The 12,031-nt window shown below is 49.2% G+C and overlaps 1 protein-coding gene across 1 annotated transcript in view; it reads right to left on the bottom strand.

The window, feature by feature from the left end:
• Positions 1 to 1,757: 1,757 nt before the first annotated feature.
• Positions 1,758 to 12,031, bottom strand: part of LOC105812514 (solute carrier family 22 member 23-like) — a gene marked incomplete at its 3' end in the record, with an annotated part of 58,205 nt that continues 47,931 nt past the window's right edge. Inside the window, exons 2-3 of the mRNA XM_012646994.1 lie at positions 7,322 to 7,425; positions 1,758 to 1,912 (exon numbers count right to left, since the gene is read on the bottom strand). Of these exons, the coding sequence (XP_012502448.1) occupies positions 1,758 to 1,912; positions 7,322 to 7,425 (259 nt within the window). The remainder of the gene's footprint in view (positions 1,913 to 7,321; positions 7,426 to 12,031) is intronic.

Below are 12,031 nucleotides of genomic sequence, written 5' to 3'. Positions count from 1 at the left end.
GCTACATGTGCAGTCCTCCCCTCCCCTCCTTCCTTAATACTGGCAGACGTGGCTAATGGCTCAAGGAGTTCTCTTCTGCTGAGTCCCCCATGTGTCCTCAGAAGTCTTCTCCCAGTTCTCTGGCAGCCTCGACCAATCATCAGCAGTTGGCATTCAAGATAAAACCAATATGCCAACTTCGCAGTAAGGCAATTTTCCATGAACACGCTCTCACCTGGGGGTGGTGAGGTTGAGGTAATACTCTCTGCAGAGCTCTTAAAGCACGACTATTGTATTTTGTCAAAGTGCAGAGCCGTCCCCGTCAATGGCTGTCCATGTGGAAGGACAGGATTGCCAGCCTCCCAAGAGAGCCAGTCTGGCAGGGATGGCTGCCTGGGAAAAGCCCCCAGCATCCCCAGCACGCCTGCACGTGTGTAGGCAACAGCTGCCTCCTCTGCACACACAGACAGGGATCAGGGCCACAGAATGGCACGGGCATTTTGTCTGGGAACGTTCAAGCCCAATACCCATGATATTTGTTCAAAGAAACAAACAAACCCCTGAACACCCAACACCTAGACCCGCCAATCCTGTCACACACACGTTCCTAAGGAACTCCCAAGTGATAAGGGTTCCAAAATAAATGCAAATAAACTGGAAAAGATGATCTCTAGGAAACTACAATTTAACTAATGTTGAGGAGGATGACAAACTGCACACTATGGATTTAGAAGAATACACCTATAGCCATTTTCTACACCTGTTTCTTCCCTGTGGCTATAAAACTATGTCATAAATTGATTATATTTCTAGCGGGACAAAAATTTTAACTATATAAAAGAAGTCTTTAATATGCAAATTTAAGAGAATTATAATTATTCTTATTTTATCACACTGGAAATTGCTACTTAATCTGTACTTAACTCCCATGTTGTCAAAGGAAAGAAAAAGACAAAACCTATCACAACCCATCTTCCAGTATTCCCGGCAGATCTTTCTACAAGGTGATTAAAAAGTATACAACTAGAAAATACATCAAACATCTGTGCCTAAAACTTTCCTTCTCCTCACGGGCTTATGGTTGTGTTCTAGAAAACACCAACTACAAAAAAGTGAAACATAACCATATTTGACAGCAGAGTCAATGCGGCCAACAAACAAGACAGATCGATGGAAGAAATTTCTCTTCATCCTGAAAAGAGCAAACACTACCAGATCTTGCCATTTATTCTTCCAGTATCAATGCTTAGGGTTCAGTTCCAGACCACTTAAAGTCATATAGAGGCACATGAGAATGTGGAAAATTTGGACTCTGTATGGGCTTAGGGAAAAGAAAAAAAGGAGAAAAACTCTTAAAGAGTCAACGAAAACACTTAAGTCCAGAGCGCACGGTAACAGGTACTTGGCATGCTCTCCTGGAACCACGTACAGCGATACCCAATTACGCACTGGATAGAAGGGCACAGAATGTCAATGCAGAAAATTCTGGAAGAAAGCAAAAGCTGCTCCAAGCCAGCAACGGGCTGGCTGCCACTTCTCCAAGCAATTCCACAACCTTCCATATCCTTTGATGTGCACTGAACCCAATCCGGAGGTCGGGATTGAGCACACATCGTGTGGCATTGCCTGAAAAGGCTTGTTCGCAACTCTTTAAAGTTCGTGCTTCCAAAAGATTGCCATCCCAAACAACCAGCATGCACAATACCTCTCCCAGAACCTCCCAGGTAATAATACTTCGGCTAATTTTTTCAGGAGTATTTATGAAGGTTCCTACTTACGTAGTGCATACAGTGTGAGAATTATTCCGGCCAGGCAAAATCCTTCGAAGAACCTGAGTGTGCTGAACATTGTCACGTTCACTGACAGTGCCACGGTCAGTCCAAAGATCAGGATGAAGATGATGGAAAACAGTAGCACAGGCCGCCGGCCGACCCTGTATATGGAGAGGAAAAAAGTCGAATCGTTACGAAATAAGACAGTGATGCCAGCTGCTGAAACCCAGTATCCAGCAGGCACTCAATATATGTTGAATAAGTCCTACATTAAAAGTCTCATACCACACCCACTACATTAGATCATAGAACACCACGGGTATTCTACGGTAGAAAGGCCGTCGGGGAGACTTAGCCCAGCCCTCTACTCTAATTCTGGAGACGAGGACCAGAGATCAACCAACATAATTCCTGTTGCTGAGTCTATTTCTGAGTACATACAGGGATAATTCAAGGCAAGAGGAACAAAATCAATAATAATGTCCCAAACGTGAACCTTGACACACTCAGCATAAAATGTCTTGGGAACTCACTGACCTTTGGAACTGGATAAAAAGCCAACACGGCACTGAGCAAAGTGGCTTTACGTCCTTTCTCTGGGTTGTCAGCTAAGTCAGGGACCTGGTTCTACACACAGCCTAACAGAGCCGGGACCAAGCCACCTGCCAGTTTGTTTCAGCTACATGACAAGAAGTAATTTTTAAGGGATCACACACTAAGCTGAGAGAGCCTGAACTTTAAATACCTGGTGTGGATCTGATAGAGAACTAACAATGAAGCCCACAGCAGCAAGGGGTCGTCGGAGGGTGCCTAGGCCCGAGTTTCTGGAAAGGGCCACAGACATGCTAAACTCACAGCTTACGGAGCTGGCCGGAGTCAGATTGGTGACCACTAGGGGGCGATGTGTTTCTAGGGGTGGCTGGGAGGACAGTGGTAGGTGGCTGGGAGGACAGTGGCGGGTGGTCCTTGGGAAAAGGAAGGTCATCAGTTACCCATCCTCCCATGCTAATTTTCCATCTTTCCCCTCATTAACTCATTAGGAATAAAATTGCAACAATAACTCTCCATCAAACAACCAGCTTGGTCTAAAAGGATAACTCACAGCAAACTGGGGCAGAGTGGATGTTATCAATATCTGTCCAGAGAAAAAGGGGGGCAATCCAGACCTAGTACACCAACATCGCAAAGGGCAGCTGGCTGGCTGAACTGTCCTAGATGTGTTTATTACAAGGCGTCTACATATAAGCAAAATGCCCAGAAAAGGCAAATATAGAGAAACAAAAGATTTGTGGCTGCCCAGGGCTGGTGGTAAGAATGCGGAATGACCACAGACGGGCACATTTCCATCATCCTTTTCGGGTGATGAGAATGCCTTAAACTCTGCGTGTGGTGATGGCTGGGTAACTCTGCGAATTGAATTGTGCGCTTACAACCAGTGAGTTTTATGGTCTGTAAGTTAGCTGTTAATTAAGCTGCTAAAAGGCAGGCATGGCCTCACCCTCTCAAGGATTTGGATGTTAATTCATGGAAAGGAACAACAAAACAGAATTTCACTCAGAACTTTTTAAGGTTCCAACCATCCGCATTAGTCACTTTGGTTTAGTGAAATGAGGCCAAGGCTGCGGTCCCAATGCAAACGTAAGTCAATTACCCCGTCCTGAGGTTTTAGCTGTGACTTCCTTTGACTGGTGCTGGGCCATGGAGCCCTCACCAGGGAAGACTGTGTAGATGATTTTGTCCAAACCCAACTCATTTACAGAAGTAAACTTAAAATATAGCTTAGTCATTCTCCTAAAATGACAGAAAACAAAATCTAACTTATCCATTTTTAGTTCCCTTTACTTCCCTCGTCTGGAAAGTGGGGATGAGCACCCTGCCTTGCAGAGCTGTTGGGAACATCCACTAAAACGGACGACGGGCAGACACAGAGTGAAGAGCTCAGGGTTCCAGCCCTCGCTCCTGCCTGCATTTCTACATTCCTCACGCCACCAAACATGGTCTGCCCTGTTCTGATACTTTAGAAAAGATGTTTGATTTTTTTTTTAAATCTTATAGAAACCATCCTAAATTCCTCCCTTCCACATGACTGCTAAAAATCAGTGAGTAAAACTTATCATTGTGGACTACAGGGCAAACATGGTCTTTGAAGTCAGAGTGTCCTGGTTGTGAATCCAAGCTTACTACTTCTGAGCTGTGTGACCTTGGGAATGGCCAGGCCTGTTCTGGGGAGGCCCACCTGATAGGGCTGTGGACAGGTGGGGACAGGTGTGGACATGGGCAAGCGCTTCAGCAAGCATTCAGTACACATTAGTTACCAGCATGGAGCTTTGGTATGAACTGGGCCCTAGAGCAGAACCCCCTTGGTGATGACTAACAAAACCACATTCCTGTCTGCAAGGCAGAAGACTTTATCACTTAGGGTCTGTGGTGGGCAGAATAATGGCCCTCAAAGATGTCCATGCCCTAGTCCTCAGAACCTGTGACTATTTTACCTTTCATCATAAAAGGAATTCTGCAGATGTGATTAAGCTTACGGACCTCGAGATGAGGTGACTTTCTAGGGAGGTCCAGTCTGATGACAAGGAGAACCTCCCCTGGCTGCAGAGAACAGGAGGAAGTGCAGCACGAGGACCCAACTCACCACTGCTGGCTCTGGGGCTGGAGGAAGGGGCTGCGAGCCGTGGGATGCTGGCAGCTTCCAGGAGCTGGAAAAAGCAGGGAGACTGATGATCTCCCAGAGCCTCCAGAAGGGAATGCAGCCTGCCGACACCCTGATTTTAGCCCAGGAGACCTTCGTTGGAGTTGTGAACCACAGAACTGCGAGATAATTAATTTGTGTTGTAGAAGCCACCAAGCATGTAGTAATTTGTGAGAGCGGCCATAGAGAACTGACACAGGGTCTCAACAGGAAATAAGAGGTCCCACTCAAATGAAGCGACTGGAGGAGATTGTAATAAAGCGACTATTCACAAAAGAGTGAGCAAGCTGTGCGAGAACCCAGGAGGCAAGGGGCTCCATCTTGCAGCTCTTAACAGCAGGGAGCGTGGCGGGAAGGATGGTCTGGGGCCCCAGAGAGAGAGGCGCCGTGTGGAAGGGCCCAGACAGAAGGCAGCTGGCCCTTCTGGCCCTGCAGAGACCAAGCTGGGAGGAAAATGCCCAGCCTCACCCTCCTCTCCCCTGGGGATCTTCTTACCCCTGGCTGTGCTCGGCCAGGAGCTGGAGGGCCAGGGGTCCTCCAAGGCAGCCCACCGTGGCCAGCTGCCCAGGGCGGCTGGAGAAGGGTGAGAGAGCTGCCACGGCGACAGATGCAGTGACAGGGTGCACATCCGCAGGAGACGGTGGCCAGCATCCCTCTCAGACAGCTGAACACATTCTATGATGATACCCAGTGTAAATCCCCAAACAAAACTTGGTGCTAAAAAGTAACTTTTTAGAGAAAGAAGTGTACCACTTAAATGTTATCCTATGCTGACTGCAGTCGTAGGAGGCTTACCGTGTGACTCGATCAACTTCCCCATGCAGCTATGAAACAGGCCAACAGCTGTGAAGTCTGGAGTTCCCTTTCAATGGGTTTATTTCCTTTTAAGCAAGGCTTAAGTAGGGAGCAAAATGCCAGAAAACAAGGTTGGAAAACACCAAACTTTCAAACTGAAAGGGAGGCCTGCTCAGAATGTTCAAACATCAGAACCCCAAGCAGCCTGCCCTGACTCCAGGGAGCCTCCCCTCGCCCATCTGCGTGCACCCTGGGAAAAGCCACTGCAGAGGAGGGGACTAGAGGTGTCAGACTTCTGCTTACTCGCAGAGCAAGACCCGCACTCTCTCACCCTTTGTCCCCAGGCCTGGTGTGTGATCCGGGAGGCCACACTGCATGTATGTGCAAGAGTAAGTCACCAAAACCACCTTTAAACAATTTAAACCTTTACAGACTGATTCATTCAAAGTCCATATTTGCTTTCCTATTAAGTCAGTTATTGAATAAGGACACTAAAACTTCAGTCAGGCCTGCATATTTTGAAAGAGGTGACATGGATTACATTAGTGTATCTTCCTAACCTTTTTCAATGCAGATTTCTTGGAAACAGTATCTTTCAGACCAGTAGAGCTCATGCTGAAAACCTATGAACTCACGTATTTTATTTAAAAAAAAACCCTAAGCACCCCCTCCAGGGGGGCCCAGCATTGATCTCCAGAGGTCACTGACTGCTTCTCTGTTACCGTCCACAGGGGACGTGTCCATAAGAAGCATTTATAATCATGATGAGGAAGATTCCGAGCACACAGGAAGTCACATTGTATGTTAGTGCAAGGAACTCCCAAACAGATGCCGGTTTTGGGAAGGGAATTTCCACAACTTTAACATGGTCTAAGAACCCTCTGCTTGGACCCCCAGGCTCTTGCCTAGGCCAGTGTTCTCCAGGGGTGCAGAGGGTATCACAGAGACCCAGAGTTTGTTCCTTATCACTCACAGCCCTTATTGTGTCATTGGGCCCAGGATGTCCTGATTCACCAAAAAAAAAAAAAAAAATTCCTTTAAAGAATGTAAATTGGGGAACAGTTACACCATGCCTCTCTCCGAGCAGTTCCACTACCTGAAAAACCTGTCAATGTTGTGCAACTGCCTCCCTGCTCAGACATGTCACCGCTGCTGCCCTTGTGACCACAGAGGGCCTTCTGTAGAAATGCTACAGCTCCTGGGCGGAGAGGCGGCTCTGGAGCCACGCGGCTGAGTTTCGAGTCCCAGCTCTCGGGCTCAACGCTCGGTGAACTCGGGGGTTTTACTTCAACTTCTGTGCTTTGGATTTTCAACTATAGGACAGAGGTAATAACATCTACCCAACAGGGGTGTTGGGAGGGTATTTTAACGTACGGACATATTTAGCACAGTGCCTGGTTCATAGTCCTCATTCAGGAAGTGTAGCTGCTAGTGTTGTCGTCACCATTATCGTCGTTAATGTCTCCCCTGCCCGCGTCCCCTCCCGGTCTCCATCCTACCAAGCTGATCGCTGCATCCTGAGCCACACGCTTTGCCCCAGGCACCCAGACATCCTCAGCCACCCAGACAAAGCACAGGAATCCTCACCTGTGGCGCCCACTCTTCCCCTGCCTGCAGAGCCCGGCCATTCTCTCTCAAGGTCAGCTCCCCACGGACCCGAGGAGGCCGAGGTGCCAATCAGCACCACCCTGCTCGTTCATGGGAGGCGAAGTCGCTAGTTCCCCATCCCCACGTTTAAATGCCCCTCCTGCATCCATCCCCCGGGGCCTGAGGCCTGCACACAAATCCTCAAGCTCTCCCTAACTGAACCTTGATGTCAGTAGCAAGCAGGGCTGCAGGCTGGTTTTGCTGGGCTCTGGCAGCTAGAGAACTGTTATGAATTTAAATTCTCACTTCCAGATGGTCTGTTAGGCGCATGGGCCAACTCCTTGAGCTCTGCACTGTGCAGAGCTTCAACCGTCTGCTCTGGCACCAACACCAGGGCAGAGAAAAGACTCAGCAACAGTAAACTAACACTGACCATTCCTCGTTAGCTGTGGGTTCCAAGGGTTCGTGCGGCAGGCACGTCGGTACTCACCAGTCGGCAATGCATCCATTTATTAGGTAGCCAAAGATTAATCCAACCAGTAAGGAGAACTTAGCGATATGGACCTTCCAGGCATTATCACACACAAGATCCCACTAGAGGGGGCAAATAGAAAATGAATCAGAGAGACATGCACAGAGCGAGTCGGACTCAATCACAAGGACAATACAATCACCCTCTAAGGACCTCGGCACTGTTGCCAGTACTGTGTCACACGTGCTATTAAGTCTTGTCCACGTTTTTGAAAATCCAGTGAGAAACATAATTTGCCCATAAAAGGAAAATGTAACGTTTTAGTCTGGGACAGGTTATAAAAGCCTGCAAGGAGGGTGCGTGAAGTCTGGGCACGTGTGTTCTTCTGTCCCAACCACCATGGGGAACGTAAAGGGAGGCGGGCAGAGGGGAGCAGGCGGGAAGCCCGGGCGTCCCTGGGACCAGCACCTCGTCACCCCACATGGCTGCTCCCAGGGCCCGGGGCTGCGGGGCCCTCACAACTTTCTGCATGGGGGATTGTAACCACCTGAAATTAAAACCAACTTTTGTGGTGTCATCCCAAAACACTCCCCACACTTTGTAAGTCATCTTAAAAATAAAGGCAAGAGTTAATAGTGAACGTTGAAATATGAGCTTTAATCATTCTTATTCGTTCCTTGGAAATGTCCCTTGTGTTTTCCTATACTCCCCTGTAAAGCTATCTGCTCTACTTGGAGAGAAAACTGATCAATTAGTATTAATTAATACAACATTCACACTATTTTTTTTTTACAAGGAAGTTTTATTCTTTAATAAGAAAAATAAAAACAATCCTGTCATTTTTTTCCCCCCTCCATTTGCAGGAGAGAAACCTGTGTTTGTTCCCTCTAATTGGTGTGTGTCAGGTGTGGACACAGCACTCAAGTCCACACGCGGCTGACGTCTGGGCCAGAGGTGCAAATATACAGGGTCCCTGCGCCCAGGCTATGAGGCCTACGGGGCTGGCCGCCACTGTTCTGTGCTCCCACCCACCATCAGGGGGACAGACGCCCTCCTTCCGCCGGAAAGAAGTGGCTAAAGCTCCAGTTCTGGGCTCTCAACTCCAGGTCAGTGGAGACCAGGGGTAGGGGTTGGGGTGGGCAGAGGCTGGGGAGAGGCACACAAGGTAGGGTGTTTGGGGATGCCAGAGTGGGAGATGTTCTGGGAGCAGAGACAGGACGGGTGGTGATGGGGTATATGGAAGGTGTTAGGCTGAGCCCTGATCTCAGCCCCGTCTTCTTAGATGTCTTCCCCGGCCCCTTGTCTGTCCCTCTTTGGACCAAGAGTGTAACTTGGAGGATCCTTAGAGGGTGTCGTAAGCTCAGGTCCTGCCTTCTGTTTCCAAACTGCTGGAAAGTCCACAGCTGTGGGTTTCGGCGTCAGTGGGATTCCGGAAGAACCGAGCTCTGCGTCATGGACGCAGAGTAGGAAGGCGCTGCCTGCCGCGCTGCTCCCACTCCTGCCCTGGGCTCCACTCCTGCCCTGAGCTCCTAGGGACGCGCACCTGCTGGCTGATGCCCCCGAGGCAGGTTCGACCTTCCAGAGACCTGAGGAGAGTGACTTACTCTGCTCCCCCATCTGCTTCCGACACCAGGCTCAGGAAAAAAGGGAACGAGGGAACGCGAGCACAGACGGCACAAGGACCTCGTCAATAAAGGATGGTGTGGGACGAGTTGTCGAGGAGGTTTATTCACGTTTCGGGAGAGGGCACTGCTGGTTGCACAGAATCTTATTAAGAATTCAGATACGGTTGTCCTTTAGAGGGTTAACTTCCTCCTATGACACTCCAGTGTCCTCAGCATGTGGCCAGCAGCATCAGCACCGCCCGGGGACTAGTTAGAAATGACAAATTCTTGGGCCCCATCCCGGACGCACTGAATGCGGACTTCTGCAGGCAAGCGCAGCAGTGTAGTCTAACAAGCCCTTCAGGTAATTCTGAGAGCCAGCGGCCAGCTCTGCCTTGCCTTTCCCCTGCCACTTTGAAGACAACGAATGAGCTTCACGTCCTACGCTAGGGTTCAAACAATCAACTCCCGGGATCAGGGAGAAGCTAAAACACCATGGGAACCGCACACAAGGCTCCTTGCTACTATTCTGAACTGCAAATGCAGGATTGTAAAGCTAGGTGATGAGTTAAGTGGGCTTTTGGAGGCAAGCCTGGAAAACGAACATTCACGTATGTGCTATCTCTCGAAGAAAACGTATTTTTAATAATAGATACCTTTTAGTGCACGGCCTATTTCTAGCTTCAGGAACGCAGGCTGTGCTTCGAGATGTGAGTCGCAACATCATCACTAGCAGCGGGTGTACATTCTGTTTCCCAGCTCGGTGTATACACTCTGGGAGAGGAGGTGCTCACAACACCTGCAACCATCTGCCTCCCAATCACAGCACACGCGCGGGCGCCTCTGCCCAGCACATTCTTGGCAAGAGAAGGGGGCCCCGATCGCAGGTGGCTGCCGGGGAGCAGGGCACCAGCTGCTGTCTCAGTGGCAGAGAATTATTTGAAACACTTTCATGTCTCCACCAAGACTTCCCATCGATGAGTTTACGAGAGGTTAAGGGGTGCAAATGAGTACATCATGCTTACGTGAGAAGGCCGGGAGACAAAAGAGGTTTTGATAAAAGTGTTGGGGAGTGGCGGGACTTGCCAGTGCTGTTGTGAGTTCAGCCACCTGAGCAATTGGCCCTGGGCAGCCATGACCCAATTTAGTTGCTACCTAATGAGATGCTCGGCAGTCACCTCGATGCCATCCCTATCAATTAACAATGCCAGAGTGGAAGATGAAAACTGCAGAGGGAGACTGAACCACTCACACGGCCGGTAGGGGAAGGAAGCCTGCTCAGAAGTACCTGCTGGCGACACGGTTCCCAGCCTGGGCACCCACCCCGGGGGGAGGGGCCGGGAACCCAGGGCAAGGCAGCTGCCTGGCGCTTTAAACCCTCCTCACCCAGGCACAAGGACAGAGGCTTCTCTGAATCAGCACACAGCTGGGGCTCTAGGCCCAGCAAGGTAACCGAGATAAGGGTTCCCCGTGCCGGGGATCCACGTGAACAACACCCTGGCCATCTGGAGGCCCCCCGGGAGACACTGCCATTCCGCGTGCTGGGTGGGCTGGGGAGTCCACTGGGCCAACATCCTTGTTTGACATCTACTTCTGGTATTGACAAAAATGTAGCAGGAAAAAAAAATATGTTCAGACGTAGTACTGCTTCCTGAAGAATTTCACAAGTATGAGGAAGCCTTGAGACCACCTGGCTCTCGAAATTTGTTCACATTGCTGTAGATACGATACAGTGTTTTGTCATTTCACTAAGCATTGTTTAAAGCAATTTAAAATTTTTAGGATTTAAAAAAATCTGACAGGAGTAATGCTCCTAAAAAGTGCAAAAATATGGCTTAATGTAATGGACTTTTTAAAAAAAATTTTTTGGGGGACAGGGTCTCACTATGTTGCCCAGGCTGATCTTGAACTCCTAGGCTCAACTGATCCTCCTACCTTGGCCTCCAGAATTGCTGGGGCTATAGGCATGCCCCACTGTGCCTAGCATGGTTTTGTTTCTGACACTACCCTTGTCACCTCCCTCTTCTTACCACCTCCTTCCCCATCGAATCGAATCAGTCACCAAGTCCAGCAGATTCTGCAGTTCAGCGTATCCCGAATATATCCCCCATGCTCCGTCGCCCCTGTGACAACCTGACTTACAGGGCGTGGTAGGTGCTCACTCATCATCTGTGATTCCTGCCTCCTTCTGGGGTGTGTTCCTGCAGTGTGGGCTGGAAGGCTGAAAACAACACTTCCAGACTCCCGAATAGCTACGGTTTCAAATGTGATTTCAGTGCTGCCAATCAGGCGCACCCCCAAAATAACTTTGAGTGTGCAACCTAGTTCTAATTTCTGGGATGGCTTGAATTAGGGAGGATGTTAAGAGGGGAGGAAGTGGGATATCCATTTTGCTGGTCAGATCTGGCAGGGGTTGGGTGGTCCTGGAGCCAACAGTTCCGGAGGTGGCTGAGGAGGTGTGATCTTGGAGCCAGTGCTGGCACAGAGACTTCCTAATTTCCCAGCCTCGTGACTGAGATGCAGCTCCCTGGCCAGGCTAGCTCTCCAGAATCCTTCCTGAGCCCCAGTGTACAGCCGCTCCAGCAACTCAGAAAGCACTACTTCTCTGCATTCAATCCTTAGCTCCTGAAATGCCCAGAGAGGTTTCTGTTACTTGCAAACTGAATCCCATTCCCTGATTACATTTCCTTGGGATGGAGTTTGCAGGGAGTGCAGAGAACAAGCTGGGACCAGGTTACTCTCTTGAACCAATGCCAGAGTCTCCCTGCATTAACTCCAGCCTCCCTCAAATCCATTCCCTAGAGAACAATGACAACAATCCTTTAATTAAGCACGTTAACACTTCGTCAGCAGGTTTAACAAGATCATAAAAGCACTGAAGTCACGGCCCCATTTCATAATCCTAGGCTTGCTTTCCTTGCCATTGTTCCAAGATCAGGCCACTCTACGGTGATGCCATGTGGAGCTTGAGAGCTATGACCGTGTTGTGAGACTAAAGCGTGTCCGTGCTTTACACGCTACGTACTAGTTGCTTCATGTTCTGTTAAAAAAGAAAAAAGAAAGAAAGGCAGAGGTCATAGGAAACCTGGCAGACTGTTTTGGTACCTATATATTTTAAGGATAA

Source organism: Propithecus coquereli, unplaced genomic scaffold (assembly GCF_000956105.1).
Source record: "Propithecus coquereli isolate 6110/MARCELLA unplaced genomic scaffold, Pcoq_1.0 Scaffold253, whole genome shotgun sequence".
Taxonomy (NCBI): domain Eukaryota; kingdom Metazoa; phylum Chordata; class Mammalia; order Primates; family Indriidae; genus Propithecus; species Propithecus coquereli.
Note: the sequence above shows the minus strand (reverse complement) of the source record. Positions and strands in the feature narration are given on the sequence as shown.